The following is a 16,793-nucleotide window of genomic DNA, read 5'->3' as shown; positions in this document are numbered from 1 at the left end:
AATCATCGAGGAAAAAGGCCATTTCTTGATCCTGTCTGTGTTCCCTGTTCCCAGCATAAAGCCTAACACGTATTAGGCTAATGTCACCGGGCAAAGAAAGCATCAAAGTGGCGGGTCGGGCCCTAAGCCCACGATGGGAGATACCATGTTCGGCCACAAGAGGGCGCATCATATTTTCTCCAAGAGAAGCGGGGCTGCTGATGAAGGACGGGCTCCGGGCCTCCCAGAGACACTTCACCTCCTGGGATCTTACTCTAAGGAAGCCCGGTGCGAAGGAGGTGGCTTTCTCAGGTGGTCGCGCTAGATGTCCAAGGCTTTAAGTTCGGTCAGATGAGCTATATAATAAAATGAAAGTGTTAACTGGCATGGACGATAGCTGCTGCCTCCACCGCCACTAGTAGTGATGGTTTTTACTCTGGATGTTTTTCAATTGGAAAAGCAAACTCCGCCTTTTCCTGAGCCGCTTGGACCTTTGTGGAAGAGGGTGGGCTGCACATATACGGGACGGATTCGTATAGCCTTGCACCCTGGTTCCAAATTTTGCAAATATTCGCAGTCTGGGTCACTGTCATCCGGACTGGGAATCCCCAAGACCCGTTAAGGGAGGATAGGTAAAGATCACGACAGGTGAAACAGGTACCTTTGAGTTGGAGAAAAGGGATTGGTTGAAAGCTACCTAGACAACTCTGGAAAGGAAGGGTTAAAAGGAGCCTGCAGATGAAGGAGATGCGAGGGGGTAGCAAGGGAAAGGCAGGGGTGGAAGAGGAAGCGAAAGGGCTGGCGGGGCTCTGGGAAGGAAGGGGTTAACCCGGGCTTCGACCCGGGGAGGAAAGGGAGGAGTGAACACGGGGGAGGTGGGATCTCGGCGCGGCCTCCCCAAAACAACAGGCCGCCCCGGCAAAGCGTGGGTTAAGGGGGCGGGTCCGCGGGGAAGCCACGTGCCGGGGCGGAAGGCTATTGGTTCGCCCGGAGTTGTTTGTGAGTGGCCATTGGCGACGTCGAGGCGCCACGACGAGCCGATTGGCTGGGCGTTGGAATGCCCGCCAGGGCAAGGGTAGGGAGGAGGTGGCCGAACCGCGTCGCTGGGCCGAACGGTGCGCGAGCGCTGCCCGCGCGGGGACCACAACCCGAGTCGCGGCCGCCGCAGCCATGCGCTGGGTCTGGGCGCTGCTGAAGAATGCGTCCCTGGCAGGGGCGCCCAAGTACATAGAGCACTTCAGCAAGTTCTCCCCGTCCCCGCTGTCCATGAAGCAGTTTCTGGACTTCGGTACGGAGTGGGCGGGAGGCGGCTGGCAGCGGAGGCCCGCGAGGCGCTGGGAGGGGCAGCCGGGGGCTAGGGGGACGGAGGAGAAGAAAGGCCCCGAGTGACAGAGAAGGGTTGTTTGGAAGGGTACAGGCAGGAAAGAGTTAATGGGGAAGCAGGAACCGGCCGGGGCCTCTCGATGGGGCTGTTGATGGGAATGGGGGGCATTTACAAGGACGGTCCCGAGGTTTCTTCCTGGGCCTCATGAGGGGTCTTGAAGAGTAAGGGGCAGTGAAGCTGTGATGTTACTGCAGGAAGGGAGTAGGGTGGTATCCAGACGCTAAAGGGTTAATGGGAGTTGTCCTCATGACTGGAGGAGTAGGGGCCCCTCCTCCCACCAGAGGAAACCGGGGGTCTGCTGGTGGGAGTGAGGAGGCAGGGTTGAGAGGTGCAGCCATCTGGAGAGAGACCTGGACTGGGCATGAAGGGTCAGACACCCCTGGGCAGAGGGTGAGATTAAGCCAGGGGCAGTTGGGGAAGGGGGCTCTTTCAGAAGATGCCATTGGGGAAGAGTGCCCTGACTGGTAGATGTCCACCCACAGAAGGAGCTGGACCCTAGCTGCCCCAGTGGGCAAGGACACTTGAAGATCAAATCTGTTCCGGCCTGGCAGCCTTTCCCCAGCTGGGCAGGGGCCCCAGGCACCGTGATGTGGAGTCAAGCCGCCTATACCTCCCTTGGCTGCCCCAGGGCTGCTAGGTCAGGATCACCCACTACCAGCATCCTGGGGGTGGCCCTGGGGCAGGAGGGAGGCTGTGCCAACGTGGCGGCTGAAATGGGCATTGTGTGGGCCCTGTCTGTCTGTGTGGTATTTCCATGGTGCCAGCTGGGGACTGGGGGTGGGGGGCAGTCTCTCAAGAGTTGAGTCAATAGTGCCTAGCTTGGGTTGCAGCTGCGTCAATGATGGGGCGGGAACCGGGAGGTGGCAGCCGAGACATAAGGCACCTGTTCCTCAGAACTTGTCTGCCTGCACCCTTGCCCTGTCTGAGTCTTGAACCTCCCCCAGGTAGGAAAGCCTCCTGGGCCCACCCCTAGCCCCCAGCAGCTGTCCCCACAAACTGCACCCTAATTACAGAAACGTCACAGCTGTGGGGGGCTCACAGTACAGTTTGGTCAACTTGTAGTACTATGGGGGAAACTGAGACCTTCAAAAGGATAATGGCATGGTCTGGGTGACAGAGTTGGAAGCAGAGCCTGATGGACTGGAACCCAGGGCCCCTGACCCTGGGCCAAGGCCGTATTCGGTCCCCCACCCTCTCCATCTTGACGCCAGACAAGGACCGAGGCATTTGGACTCCTGTTCTCGGGCCTGTTTGCCCCACAGATGGGCATTAAGACACAGCAGCCCTACATGGGCATTCAGGCCAGGCTGGGTGAGGTGGGCTGGCCAGAGACAACACTAGGAGCCTGCAGTGGTGGTCTAGCCATAGCCCCCCTCAGCCAGAGCCCAGTCCTAGGTAGGGACGGGTTTCCCAGGCTCCTTTGCCCCCTTGGGATCAGCCCCTCAAAGTGAGTGTGCTGGGAGGGAAGGAAAGAGAAGTGAGGTGACTGAGGCCAGAGGCAGCTCCAAATGGGCCCAGGAGTGGCCCCGTCCACTGTGGTTAAAGGCAAGCAGGGTTCAGCTGGGGATGAGGAGAGGATGCTACCCCCTGAAGTGTTAGGCATGGGGTGTAGGTGTTTGAGCCCTGCAGGGGATGGGGAGCCTTGCTGTGTGCCCTGGGCAGGTCACTTGCTCTCTGAGCCTCCAGTTAATGAAGGGTTTAGCTGACCTGGCCGAGACATCTTTTGGCTTTCATAGTCTGTGGCTGTGTGGCTCACCCCTCTTTCTCCTGCCAGGATCCAGCAATGCCTGTGAGAAAACCTCCTTCACCTTCCTCAGGCAGGAGCTGCCTGTGCGCCTGGCCAACATCATGAAAGAGATCAACCTGCTTCCTGACCGGGTGCTGAGCACACCCTCTGTGCAGCTGGTGCAGAGCTGGTGAGACCCCTGGCTCAGTCCCTGCACCTCCCACTCCATCGCCAGTGTCCCTGGGCTCAGGGATGGAGTCTCCAAGCTTTTAGCAGCCTTGAGGGTGGGGTGGGGACAGACAGGAGACACCAAAGCCCCAAGAGCTTGGAGTTGCCTAGGGTCACATGGGAATCCGAGGCCAGAGCAGCACTGAGGTCAAGCTCCTAGTCTCTGTGTCTAGCCCTCTTCTTACCACCCACCTTTCTCTGGAAACACAGGATCCACCCAGGAAAGCATGGTTTTCACAGCCAAAACCCCAAGTCAGGCTGATGTCAGCATTAGCCAGCAGCCCAGACCTGGAACTCCAGTAGCTGTTAGGCAGTATTTATTTGGGGGTAACTTTTTGGGAAGCAGAAACAAGAAGCAAGTTTTCAAATAAATTACATAACCCAAGCTGCAAGACAGACTGTTTTGGATGTTGGAAAATACTCAGATACACACAAAGATGGCACAGTACCTTCCCGAAGAGCTTTGGAGAGGCAAAGACCAAACGTTTATTGCGCACTGCAGCAGGAACAGAGGGAAAGGCTCAGCAGAGTTCACTCAAGAACTCAAGTTAAGTAACTGGGTGAAATTAGCCAAAGGCTAGTCACGTGAAGAATAAACAAGGGTGTCCCTTGTCACTGGGCATGTAAATAGCTAATCCTCATTGACTTTGGTGGCACCCTTGCAGAAATCTTGGGCTGGTTCTTTTGGACTTGCAGTATGATATAGTTGTGATTTCCTTGTAGACTCAGGAGCATGTGCCCACATGTACTCTGAGCCCAAAGCCATGCGAAGTCACAGCAGCTGCCCTCAGAGGCCTGTGATCTCGAGGGAAAAATAATACTCACCCAGACAGGGTGAACTGAGTCCAGCATAGTGCTAGGAGCAGGGAGCTGCCAAAGAGTTCGTTTTATTTAAATTAGGAATCCAAACATTATTTTAAAAGAACATTGATATTTTTCCCTCATTGTGGAAGTATAACAGGTTCACTTGACACTTGGAAAATGCAAAATAGTAGATAGAAGAAAATGCCAACCACTCCCCTCCACCCCCTAACCGAACACAGTTCAGTTTCGTCAGATGTAGTGGTGCCTTTCCAGCTCTGTTTTCTATGCACGGACCTGTGGATATGGGGCTTATTCTAATTAAATGAGATACGGTGAGGGGCAGTGTTGTACACACAAGGCTAGGGGTGTAGTGGGTGCACCATGAATGTTGGTTGAACGACACGTTGTGGGGCAGTTGCTATGGACATGCAGAGGAGGTGACCTGTCACTGGACCTTACAGGGTGCCTAGGCAAGCTGAGAGCTAAAAGGAAGGGAAGGGCATTCCAGGCTAAAGGAATAGCCGGGGCAAAGGTGTGGAGACAGGAAGGGGCCTGGCTAAGGTAGCTGAAAACTGACTTTCTGGAGATTGTGCTGTTAGTGTGGGCTGTGAAGAAGGGGTGGAGGCATGAGGCACAGAGCCTCCATGGATTTCCATGGAGCCCAAGCAGGTCACCCCTTGCTGTGCCCTGCCTCTCGGAGGTCCAGGACCTCTGAGCCAACCAACACTTCCCACCGTGGGTGGTGTGGAGTGGTGGGAAGGAGACAGAGGTACCATCTGTTCTCCCTGGCACTCCTCCGGCTGTATCCGGCTGCCTGACCTGGCTGCCTCTCCACCTGGTCCCTGACTCCAGGGCAGGACTTCTCAGGCCCCTCCCTGGACACCGTGTTCCTGGGAGAGCTGAGGGATGCAGGAGGAGGGCACAGGGCTGCTGAGCTTCCCATGACTCCCCCAGGGGCCCCTGCAGAGTCCCTTCCTGAAACTCAGTGACACAGATAAGAGATTGGCCTGACTTATTCTTCCGCAAAGCTTGCAAGTAACGTCAAGTAACAGCAGGAGGGAATGAAGTTAGACAAGAGAGAACACTTCCTCAATGAAGGATTCAGCTTAGGCCGGGCGCGGTGGCTCATGCCTGTAATCCCAGCACTTTGGGAGGCTGAGGCGGGTGGATCACAAGGTCAGGAGATCGAGACCATCATGGCTAACATGGTGAAACTCCGTCTCTGCTAAAAATATAAAAAATTAGCTGGGCGCGGTGGCGGGCACCTGTAGTCCCAGCTACTCGGGAGGCTGAGGCAGGAGAATGGCATGAACCCGGGAGGCGGAGCTCGCAGTGAGCTGAGATCGCGCCACTGCACTCCAGCCTGGGTGACAGAGCGAGACTCCGTCTCAAAAAAAAAAAAAAGAAAGAAAGAAAGAAAGATTCAGCTTAGAGGAGAGCAGGCTGAGGGATTGTTAAAGCATCCCAACACACTGAAGAGACGGCCTGCCAAGAATGTTTCCAGAGAGAATGAGCATTGGCTACAGCAAGAGAGACTTGAGGTGTGAGGACAAGAAGGACTTCCCGACAGGGTTGAGGTGGCTGCCTGTAAGAGAGTGGAGACCTCTTTCTCCAGGAGCAACAGCCTGCCAGCTGGAATGATGGAGGTGGGCAGGTTCTAGGTGCCTGAGAGGAGGGGGGAGACTTTACCAGGGAGCTTGGCAAGAGGGCCTCTAGCCTGAGTCTGATGAGTAAGGAGCAAACCCTCCTTTCTGGAAAACACAAGAGCCCTCGGCAGATGCAGTTATTAGTGGTCATGGTTCATCTGTGGTCATAGAAATGGAGTTTCGCCTCAGCTGGGGAGAGGTTCTAGGCAGAGTCGCTGTGGGCAAGGTGAGAATTCCTGGTTCTAAATAAACCTGATACATTATTTCAACTCGACAGACTTGTGATAGTGGGCCCTGTTTTGATGGAGACTGGATGGGGAGGGAAAGTCCCAGGTTTGGCCTCAGCATGTGTGACTTTGAAGCTTCATCCTGGGCAAGGCACATGGCATCTCTGAGCCTCAGCTTCCTCATGTGTAAAATGGAGACCCATTGTGTTTGTAAGGGCCAGAGGCCAGCACTAGATGTGAAAAGTGTGCAGAACTCTACCAGTACAAGCCATGTCCCCAGGCTGCCGGGCAGCAACACCTCCAGCCCACAGAGGATGTAATTGTGGTATGGCATCTTGGGCAAGGTAGTAATAAATCATGATAATAACAAAAGCAAACACCTCCAAAGGCTGGCTGTGTCCCAGGAGCTGTCCTAAGTGTCTACGCATATTAACTCATTTCATCTTCACAACCTTAAGAGGTAGTCCTTGCTATCATCCCATTTTCTAGATGAGAAACTGAGGTTCAGAGAGGTGAAGAACCTTATCTGAGATCACTCAGGGACTAGGTGGTGGAGTTGGGATTCGAACCCAGCTGTTGGATTTGGAGACTGGATTCTTGAAGGGAAAGGAGGGAGCCTGCGCTCTGGGCAGTGATGTGGAGTCAGAGATTTCCAAGTTCATGGTGCAAGTCTGTGGGAGAGCAGAACTCACTTTACAAAATTGTTGACAGCCAGTGTTGTTAGAGACAGAAAGGGACAACCCCGGCCCCTCTCCAGGCATGGAGTCTGTGAGGATGTGCTTCCAGAAAATGCAGGGTTAAGCAGGAGCTGCAGAGTAGAATCAAATGACAATGACTCACTGCTGTCACTAACAGGCTCTTTGTGGGGGCTGTAGGTGGGAGGCAAGATGGCCGGCACCTTCGCACAAACCTCCCTTGCCCGTCAGCAAGGTGTGTGGACCCCACACAGGGGGTGTGACTTGGGTGCCCAGGACCTGCTAAAGCCCCACGAGCTCTCCAAACCCGTCAGCCGCTCCTTGCATGACCGGAGCAGGACCGACCACTTACTGCGCATGTACTCGAGGCATCATCTCCTTTTCTATACACCCAGGCCCATGAGGTGTTTACTCCCCTGAACCCCATTTTGCAGATGGAGACCTGAGGGACTTGGTGGCCTCTTTAGGGCATAATCAGCAGCGGAACCCAAAGCTGCCTGGCTCAGAGGCTCCGGAAGCGGGACACCACCATCTCTCCCCCAAGTGCAGCAAGTACCCTCCTTCCCAGCCTTTGCCTTGTTTACACCCTGCTCTCCAGCAGCTGTGGATACGAGTGCACAGGGCACACCCTCGCACACACCCACAGGCACGCGCATGCCACATGCATGCAATTACACATACTCCACTGCTGGCTCAGCACCCACTCTGCTCCCACGCAGGGCTGCAGGGCCCTCCTCCCACACCGCCCATTCTCAGCCCCACACTCTCAGCAAGCCCCCTGGCTTCTGCCTGCCTCCCACCCCTCCTCCTTCCCAATCCTGGGGCTCTGGACTGGCTCTGGAGCCCTGGAAAGCAGGGTTTGGGTGGATCTCCACATTACCTTGGGCTGGGCTTGGGAGCTCCGGGTCTCACCAAGGGACTCCTGGGGGCCTTGATTACTGCAGAGGTCAGCAGGCCCAGAGACCCCAGCCTTCCCGCAGGTCCCAGGGAGGGGTGGGGGCAATGCCTCTCCCGCATGTCGGTGCCTGTCTGTCACTGCACCACTGCTTCAGGCCTCTCTTATATAAGCCCAGTTCTCTCTCTGGCCTGCAAGGGGTGGGCAGCCCAGAGGCCAGCACCACTCGTCCCCAGTCTCTCTTCTTAGGACCAAGAACCGGCCCAAGGGTGACATTTGGTGCACCAGGCCCCTGAGGGGCTTCAGGGCAAGGCCAGGGACCTCTGGGAAAATCTTCATCCTCTCCCCTCCCTTCCAAAAGTAGCCCGGGCCCCCTGCCCTGGAGGAGCCCTGGCCCTGTGAGGGAGGCTGGCAGGCGCTGCCTGCTGTCACTCCATGCCAGTGCCCTTTGCTCCACTTCAGTGGCCACGTGACCAGGCCCCATTTCTGCCCTCTAGGGTTGTTGAGCAGCCACAAAAGGGGTGGTGCCAGCAGCTGGGGCACTCTCCCTAAGTGAGACTGGGACTTTGACCGTGCCCACCCCCACCCGCTGCCCAGCACAGTCAGGAAGTGGCTTAGCCTCCCAGCTCCCACCCGCTTCATCCCCACTTGCCCCCTGGGAAGGGGTCCCAGGCCCCACTCTGCAGTGGGTCTCCTCCCCCTCCTCTCTCCACCTGCCCCTAGCACTGCCTGTGCGCGGGCCCTCTCTCCCCTGAGAATCATATGAGCATGAAGGTCTATTTTGGGTGCGTTTAGGGAGCAAGGGATTCGGAGCCACACAGACCTGGGAGAGAGGATCTCAGCTCTGCGTGTTAACTTCCTCGTCTGTAAAATGGGTCCAGCAGTAGCGCCCACCTCCAGGGTTCTTGCGGAGGTGAAAGTGGGGCAGGATGGAAGCACAGGGTGGACCTGGCCATTGGTACCCAGTAAATGCCACCATCACCATCAGCAGCGGCATCACCATCAGGGCCGGTGTCGGCCGTTGGCCACGTGGTGTAGACTTGGAGTCTGCGAGAGCTAGGTTTGAATCCCAGCCTGCTGCTTACTGTGTGGCCTGGGGCATATCACTAACCTCTCAGTGCTGGTCTCGTTGTCTGCAAAAAGAGGGAAATACCTTGTGCTCATCAAGGCTGTTGGCAGATGAGAGACCCTGTGTGGGACTCGGCACAAGTGTGTGTTAGTGGTCGCTATGTTATTCTCCAGGGAGACAGGTGAGGTCTTAGGAGTGCCAGCCTGATCGTCTGCTGGGGTGGCAGGGATGGTGGTGAGGGCTGAGAGAAAGGCTGATCTTTTCTGCTGTCAGGGCCCCCAGCCCCATCAGCAGCCACAGCTCCTCCTGGGCTCTGTGCAGAGCTCTGGGTAGGGAGGGGTGGGCAGTGAGCTCTGGGCCTGAAACAGCCCCCTTCCTGTGGCAGTGGGGCAGGTCCCCAGGGCATAGGGGCTCAAACGTGCTGTGATTCAGAGCCTACAAGCAGTGGGAGAGTATGAGATGCTGCCTCGGGGCTCAGAGGATGCACGCAGCTGTTGACAATGTTTGAGCCACCAGCCATAATAAGAGCAAGCATTTAGAGAGTGCTCACTATGTGCTAGGCACTGTGCTAATCATCACATGGAATTCTCACCACAAAGCAGTAATAAATAGGTATAACAATCCCCATTTTCCTAATGAGCAAACTCAGGTCCAGAGAGGTTCCGTGACTTACCCAGGGCCACACAGCTCCAAGTGCTTAAAGAGCCAGGTCTGGGTCCAGAGCTCGTTCTTTCACTCTGTTCTCTATCAGGCAAGAGCGAGAAGAGCAGCAATTGCTAGGTTTAAGGGGAAGGGCATTCCTAGCAGAGCGCACTGTGTGAACAGAAGTGTGGAGGTGAGAGTCAAGCAGAATCAGCACTCTGGAGTGGCAAGAGCGCTGGAGACTCAGGGGCTTCATCATCCCACTTACTAGCTATGGGGCTGCTCACGCCTCCCTGGGGGAGGCTGTGCATGGGGCTGATTCCTGCCTGTCTACCTGTTACAGGTTACAGTGAAGGTCAGAGCACTGTGGACATGGAATGAGTCCTCGTGTGGAGGGGCCTTTTCTAGAAACACTGTTGGGCCCCTGGGGCCCTTGGTGCTGCAGGGCTCTAGGTAGCCCCCCCTTCCTCCTGGTTATAAGTGTTTCTACAGAGAGAGCCTCTTCCTGCCTTCCCCAAAGGAACAAGCCACATACTGGGCACGTTAGCAGGGAAATAGGTCATGGCTTCCCAGGGCATGGGGCACAGTGGCTCCAGCTTGGTACCATCTGCCACCACAGGTGGGCCTGACTCCCTTGCAGAAGGAGGCCTGCTGCAAGTTCAGGGCTTCTTTTTTGGGGGGACGGAGTCTCGCTCTGTCACCCAGGCTGGAGTGCAATAGAGCGATCTCAGCTCACTGCAACCATTGCCTCCCAAGTTCAAGCGATTCTCCTACCTCAGCCTCCCGAGTAGCTGGGATTATAGGCATGCGCCACCATGCCCAGCTAATTTTTGCATTTTTAGTAGAGACAGGTTTTCGCCATGTTGGCCAGGCTCGTCTTGAACTCCTGACCTCAGGTGATTCGCCCACCTCAGCCTCCCAGAGTGCTGGGATTACAGGTGTGAGCCACCACACCTGGCTGAGTTCAGGAATTCTTGATGCTCCTTTTAGAGCATCAAGCTCTTCTCCTAGCCCAGGGAAAACTGGCCTCCCCATCAGGCCTGTAGATGGGAGGGGCGGCAGGGCATCACCCACTGTTACCTGGCCTTTTGCAGTAGAGTGAGCTTCTCTGGACTCTCCATGGGCCCCAGCCCCACCTGGGGACAGAACAAGGCACACCCACCCCACCTTTGGGTCCTTCCCACCTGCCATTTTAGAATCCAATTGCCTAGGCAGGTGCTTGGCCCAGGGCACCCCAGCTCAGGGATCATTCTGGGAGGCCCTGTGCTGGCCACTCTGTCAGGGGTCACTCTGGGAGGCCTGGGAGGCCCTGTGCTGGCCCCTCTGCCATTGTGCCCACTGGATGCAACAACACCCTGGGGGGAGAAACATTAGGAGCTGTTTCCACGCTGGGGCTCAGAGAAGTTGATGCACCTCCCTGCCTTCCCCCACTGCAGGCGCTAGGTCCAATCTCCCTGCCCCATCTCAGCCTCAGTCTCCTGATCTGTGAGGCCTCTTGGATGGGATCATCTCCAAGCCCCTTCTGAGAGGACTATTCTAGGATTCCAAAGCAAAGGTGCTAAACGGGGGACCAGCAAATTTGAAGTTTTCTTGCATAACTGACTGGGTTGTCAGGGAGACTCACATACAAATGAAATGGATGGAGAAAAATAGTGAGGCGGCTTGTCGGCAGCTCTGTGTGGGGCCCGCGTAGGAGCAGGACAAGAGCAAGGCCCAGCTGAAGTGGGTGAGGAGGGGCTCGCCGCCTGAAGCTGAGGCTGTGTCCCCTCCCGCCCCCGCACAGGTATGTCCAGAGCCTCCTGGACATCATGGAGTTCCTGGACAAGGATCCCGAGGACCATCGCACCCTGAGCCAGTGAGTGGGGGCCCTGGGTGGGGCAGGAAGGCAGGTGTTGGCCAGGGGCATCTGGGGTTGCAGCCCCTGGGGCAGAAGTACAGCAGGATGGAAGAAAAGACCCCTGCCTTCAGGAACATCCAGTCTGAGGGGGGAGACAGACTCTGCTTCAGGGAGCCCCAAGTTTGATGGGAGAGACATGGACTCCATTCTCACTGTTCCCTGAGCCCGGTGGGCAAGACCCAGGCCCTGCCCTGGGGAGGATGAGAACTCCGGGCTTTTAAGTGGGAAGCCTGCCGGCAGGCAGCTAAAACATCAGAACGGGCTTTGGGAGGAGCAGGGAGGGCATTGGGAGTCCATCGGATTGGGAAGGGTAGAGCGGGTGAAGACACCGTGGAGAGGGGAGTTAGAAGCGGAGGAGAGTCTGGGGGTGTCCCATGTGAACACCTGCCCTGCCCCACAGGTTCACTGACGCCCTGGTCACCATCCGGAACCGGCACAATGATGTGGTACCCACCATGGCACAAGGTGTGCTTGAGTACAAGGACACCTATGGCGATGACCCCGTCTCCAACCAGAACATCCAGTACTTCCTAGACCGCTTCTACCTCAGCCGCATCTCCATCCGCATGCTCATCAACCAGCACAGTGGGTGCCGACCACGGCGGCAGGGGGCGGGCAATTGGGGAGCGGTGCTGGGGCTGAGGGCCGGGCTGCTGAGGGGACCTAGACCACTCTTCAGAGCCCCACAAAGGGAGTCTTTGAATAGTTACTCCAGTAACTATGGAGTTAATGGCTCCGACATGGAAAAATAACATTTTTCTTTCTCATTCATTTTCCATTTCAAAAACGTTTTGTTTTCAATGTTTGCAAAATGTAAAATTATGTCTTTTACATCTTTAAAAGAATGTTTAGTATTTATAAAAACTCTCATTATGTTCAAAAACAATTTGTTGTTTAGAGTTTCTTATTCCAGGAGGATTCACTATGATTTTTGAGAAGTTGTAGCCAGTCATAAATTAAACAAGTTCCTCATGCTCAAATAATTTCCAAAGCAAGGTGGTAAGAGTTATCTTAGAATGTTATAGTCAAAGAAAAGAATAAATGCAATGTGGAGATGTGATGTGGGGAGAGACCTCTGAAAAGACGTCTGTTTCAGGTTTGTGAAGGTTTAAAAACGGCCTAAGCCAAGGCTGGAGGGGTCAGGAGTCAGGGAAGGGAGGACAGAAGCAGGGGAGCGGGGCAGCTTTAGGACTGGAGCCTACAGAGGCATTGGAGGTGAAAGTAGAGAGAGGAGGAGAGCCCGGGGGAAGAGGGAGCGCTGGGACAGACTGCAGCCCAGCCAACAGCACCCTCCCTTCCTGCCTGCAGCCCTCATCTTTGACGGCAGCACCAACCCAGCCCATCCCAAACACATCGGCAGCATCGACCCCAACTGCAACGTCTCTGAGGTGGTCAAAGGTGAGCCATTCCCACGGTGCCTGGCCCGCAGAGGAGCCCCAGGGACCCCTCCAATCTTAACCTGGCCAGAGGGTGACTCGTTCCTCAGTAAGGGGTGCCATGAGTTTAATGCTGGTGGTCCCCAGTGTCAATGTCAAGAGGACTGCCTGCTGGGTGGGCCACCCATACCCTGAATGACCCCATCTTCTCTCAGATGCCTATGACATGGCTAAGCTCCTATGTGACAAGTATTACATGGCCTCACCTGACCTGGAGATCCAGGAGATCAATGGTGAGTGAGCGGGGCTGTGTGTGTGTCTGTCTTGGGGCTGGGGACACGGCAGGGCAAGGTGAGACAGGGAGTCGGGAGATGGACTGTTTTCTAGACAGGGGAGAAGCAGAGTTATTATTGTATTATAAATTCATTTGATAAATATTTGTGCTGGGCACAGTGGCTCACACCTGTAATCTCAGCACTTTGGGAGGCTAAGGCAGGCCAATCACTTGAGGTCAGGAGTTTGAGACCAGCCTGGGCAACATGGTGAAACCCTGTCTCTACTAAAAATACAAAAATTAGCCGGGCATGATGGCACATGCTTATAATCCCAGCTACTTGGAAGGCTGAGACAGGAGAATCACTTGAACCCGGGAGGCTGAGACTGCAGTGAGCTGAGATCATACCACTGCACTCCAGCCTGGGTGACAGAGCGAGACTTCATCTCAAACAAATAAGAAATTGAGTGAATGAATGAATGAAAGAGTAAGCCAGACAGAAATGGTCCCCGTTCTCATGGACCTTACATTTTTGGTGCTAGGGAGATTGCGGAATGGGGCCTTCAGCCAATTAGCAAGTAAATAAACAAGACCATCTCAGATCATGACAAGTGACAGGAAGGAAATAAAATGGGGTAACTCAACAGGGGTGGGGAGGAGGGCATGTTAGATGGTGTATCAGCTTGGCTGCTTTCCTAGAACCCCAATACCAGTGGCTTACTTAAGAGAGAGGCTTCCCTCTCGCCAGCCCCTTGCTGGACAGGTCAGGGCTGGCTCCCCACCCCTGATTCAGTTCTAGCCTGGAGGAAGGGAACAGGGGTGTGGAAAGCAGGGCCCAAGAATTGAATGCATCACTTCCATGAGTCACCGGCTACCCCAGCTCAAGGGAGGCTGGGGATTTAGTCTCTCACTGGGCAGCCATGTACTCAGTTAGAACTTTGTGGGAGGGGGTGCTTCCTTTGGGTAAGGTGGTTGAGCAGTGACCTCCTGGCAGTTTCCTGACCCTTGGTCTTGATTTGCCCTGCAGCAGCCAACTCCAAACAGCCGATTCACATGGTCTACGTCCCCTCCCACCTCTACCACATGCTCTTTGAGCTCTTCAAGGTGAGGAGGCTGGGAGCCGGTGCTTTGCGGGGAGCGTGAGTAGGGCTGGCTTCTCCCATGCATTTCTTACCTCTGCCCCTCCGCAGAATGCCATGCGGGCGACTGTGGAAAGCCATGAGTCCAGCCTCATTCTCCCACCCATCAAGGTCATGGTGGCCTTGGGTGAGGAAGATCTGTCCATCAAGGTATGTGACCCTTTGACCTTGGGGACCAGGGAGCAGTAGTGGGGGCTTCCCTCCTGCCAGGAGACGGGCTCTCCTTTTCTCCTACATGGTGGGCAGATCCTGGGGGTGGGGAAGACCATGAAAAGGTCAGGGGTATTGGGCGGGGTGGGGAAAATGAGCTGTAAAGAATCCCTGACACGTCCCATCTCTCCCAGATGAGTGACCGAGGTGGGGGTGTTCCCTTGAGGAAGATTGAGCGACTCTTCAGCTACATGTACTCTACAGCACCCACACCCCAGCCTGGCACCGGGGGGACGCCGCTGGTGAGATGGCTTCACCCCAGCCCCTCCTACCTCCTGAGGGAGGCTTCTCTCCTCCTCACTCACTTCCTTATCTCCCTGCTCACTCAGCTCCTGTGTGGCCGTCTGTGACAGTCACCTGTCTTGAATCTGGGCCCCCGCACCTCCCACATCTCCCCAGTCTGCACAGATCTCACCTGTCGATGTCTCTCTGTCACCTTTCCCCCATCTTCCCTCTCCTCTGTAGCTCCCAAACCCCCAATTTCTACCTTTCTCCTGGTGTTGTCCAACTTGTCAGCACTTCCCTGTTAGAGAACTTGAGACTCAAAGGAGCCGTGGGGCCTGCTCTGACCTCCTGGCCCCTGAGCGGAACTCCTCTCCCTGCCCAAGCCTCCCTCCCGCATTCATGATTCCCCCATTCACCCCACACGCACTTCTTGCCTCAGTGTCCCCTCCCACATGTCCCCTCCCAGCTCTGGGACCCCTGCCGTGTGACCCCAGCTCCACACCCTTCCCTCCCTGCGTCAGTCCCTGCAGCTCCAGGAGGCCCCTGCCAGCCTCCTCATCCTCACTGCGTTCCTGCCCCGCTGCAGGCTGGCTTTGGTTACGGGCTCCCCATTTCCCGCCTCTACGCCAAGTACTTCCAGGGAGACCTGCAGCTCTTCTCCATGGAAGGCTTTGGGACCGATGCTGTCATCTATCTCAAGGTGAGGGCCCTTCCCGCAGAGCCCAGCTGGAGAAGAGGTTTGCTGATAGGACCTGGGCAGGCTTGGCCAGCTGCGAGCTTTCCTTTCCATCCCCCCAATCCTTCCCTGGCCCCAGACTCTGAGAACCCAAGCAAAGCTACAGTTCCTCAACCTGAAGAACCCTCAACCCCCAGACACGCACAGCTTGTCAGGGAATTTAGGGGAGTCTGTGGTCTATGATTAAGACCCCTGTGCTGGGAACCCTTGACTTGTTAGACCCAAAAGGAAGGGGACACCCTAGGTCTTGCCATTCAGTTCAGAGGAGAAGACTGAGGCCCGGAGTCGGTGACTTGCTCAGGGTCACACAGCCCGGCCTCCTCCCCATCCCTCTCCCTCCCTTAGAGGGAGCTGCTTTCTTGAATGGGCAGGAGCGGGACGCAGGAGGGATCACCCTTTCGTGGTCTTTCCAGGCCCCCGTGTCTGGCAGCTGGGCTGCCGCTGAGCTGGGGTGGGGTGGTCTGCTGAGGAGTGGACGAGGCACAGGGAGGTAGGAGGGGCTGACCCTGACACTCCCCAGGCCCTGTCCACGGACTCGGTGGAGCGCCTGCCTGTCTACAACAAGTCAGCCTGGCGCCACTACCAGACCATCCAGGAGGCCGGCGACTGGTGTGTGCCCAGCACGGAGCCCAAGAACACGTCCACGTACCGCGTCAGCTAAGGGCCGCCGCGCATCTGCACCTGAGAGGACGGACTGCCGCCTCTGGGTCCCCCCACCGTGGTGCCCTCACCATCCTCCTGGGGGAGCAGGGGTTGGGTTCTCCCTGATGACCAGGTTCTGTCTCTATGGAAGTCACTGCGGTGACAGGTCTGTGATGGTCCCTAAGTGCCAGTCCGTCTCCGTGGAGACCCCTCGGTGGCCTCCCCATCTCTGTGGGCGATGCCTGAGGGTTGGGGATGTCTCCACCCTGATGAGGTGTCCCAGAGACATTTTCCCATGGCAGTCCTCCTCTCTGAGACCAGGGCTGTCACTTTTCTGCCAGGGGTACTGGGTCCCCCTCAGCACCCTCCACAGCACAGGCCTTCCAAGTGGATGTCCCGTTTGCCTTATTCCCCCAGCCCACAAAGGCACCCTGGCCTTGGTCTGTTGAAGTGTTAGGAAGAGGCTGGGTGCCCTCCAGACCTGGGGACTGAGTGGGGAAAGGAGTTAACACCCGTGAGTGGGGAATGAGGCTGGTCCTGCAGCCTCTCCCTCCACTCGGGGCTTGAAGGTCGGTGGCGGAGTGGGTGGCTCTCACAGGGCCCAACCCTAAAGTGGAGGAACCTTGTTAGACCGAGAGCTTGCCATCCAGCCAAGCTGCTTGAGGCCCTGCAGTGGCCTTGGCAATGTCTGTGCCACCTCCTGAGCCCTCCCAGCATGTCCTCCCATGCTCATGCCCACCCGCTCCTCCACAAGCCCAGTCCGTCCTGCCTGAGCTGCAGCCCCCAGCCCCCACTGTGCCCAGACATGTGTGCTCAGGGTGGCTTTCTCCCTAGGACCCTCTCTGTAAATAGTTAGTTTTATAACCCTGAATGCCCCCACCCTTCCCCTAAGCACACGGGGGTTAAAGCTGTGTGTCCCTCCCAGTGGCTGTGGCAGTGACAGTGACACCCACACCCACAGTAAAGAGGAGACTGAATGAGACTGGCCTGGCTGCATCC

The 16,793-nt window shown here is 56.3% G+C and overlaps 1 protein-coding gene across 2 annotated transcripts; it reads left to right on the top strand.

Moving 5' to 3' along the window:
* Positions 1–1,019: 1,019 nt before the first annotated feature.
* Positions 1,020–16,776, top strand: PDK2 (pyruvate dehydrogenase kinase 2). 2 transcript variants are annotated; one of them, XM_054456443.1, is made up of 11 exons: positions 1,020–1,267; positions 3,138–3,279; positions 11,079–11,150; positions 11,593–11,777; positions 12,501–12,590; positions 12,784–12,861; positions 13,870–13,946; positions 14,033–14,131; positions 14,326–14,433; positions 15,003–15,116; positions 15,673–16,776. In XM_054456443.1, the coding sequence occupies exons 1-11, from the start codon at positions 1,150–1,152 to the stop codon at positions 15,811–15,813; spliced, it is 1,224 nt and encodes a 407-aa protein (XP_054312418.1). In that variant the 5' UTR covers positions 1,020–1,149; the 3' UTR covers positions 15,814–16,776. The 2 variants fall into 2 exon arrangements, with proteins under 2 accessions (XP_054312418.1, XP_054312420.1); XM_054456445.2 differs by lacking the exon at positions 1,020–1,267 and adding an exon at positions 1,981–2,000.
* Positions 16,777–16,793: the final 17 nt, after the last annotated feature.

Source organism: Pongo pygmaeus, chromosome 19, assembly GCF_028885625.2.
Source record: "Pongo pygmaeus isolate AG05252 chromosome 19, NHGRI_mPonPyg2-v2.0_pri, whole genome shotgun sequence".
NCBI lineage: Eukaryota > Metazoa > Chordata > Mammalia > Primates > Hominidae > Pongo > Pongo pygmaeus.
Note: the sequence above shows the minus strand (reverse complement) of the source record. Positions and strands in the feature narration are given on the sequence as shown.

Excerpts from the sequence above, each read along its gene's own strand:
- PDK2 (XM_054456443.1), top strand. The coding sequence starts at position 1,150 with ATGCGCTGGGTCTGGGCGCTGCTGAAGAATGCGTCCCTGGCAGGGGCG. Across the intron at positions 11,778-12,500 it reads CATGCTCATCAACCAGCACA|CCCTCATCTTTGACGGCAGC; the intron begins GTGGGTGCCGAC and ends TCCTGCCTGCAG. Across the intron at positions 12,591-12,783 it reads CGTCTCTGAGGTGGTCAAAG|ATGCCTATGACATGGCTAAG; the intron begins GTGAGCCATTCC and ends ATCTTCTCTCAG.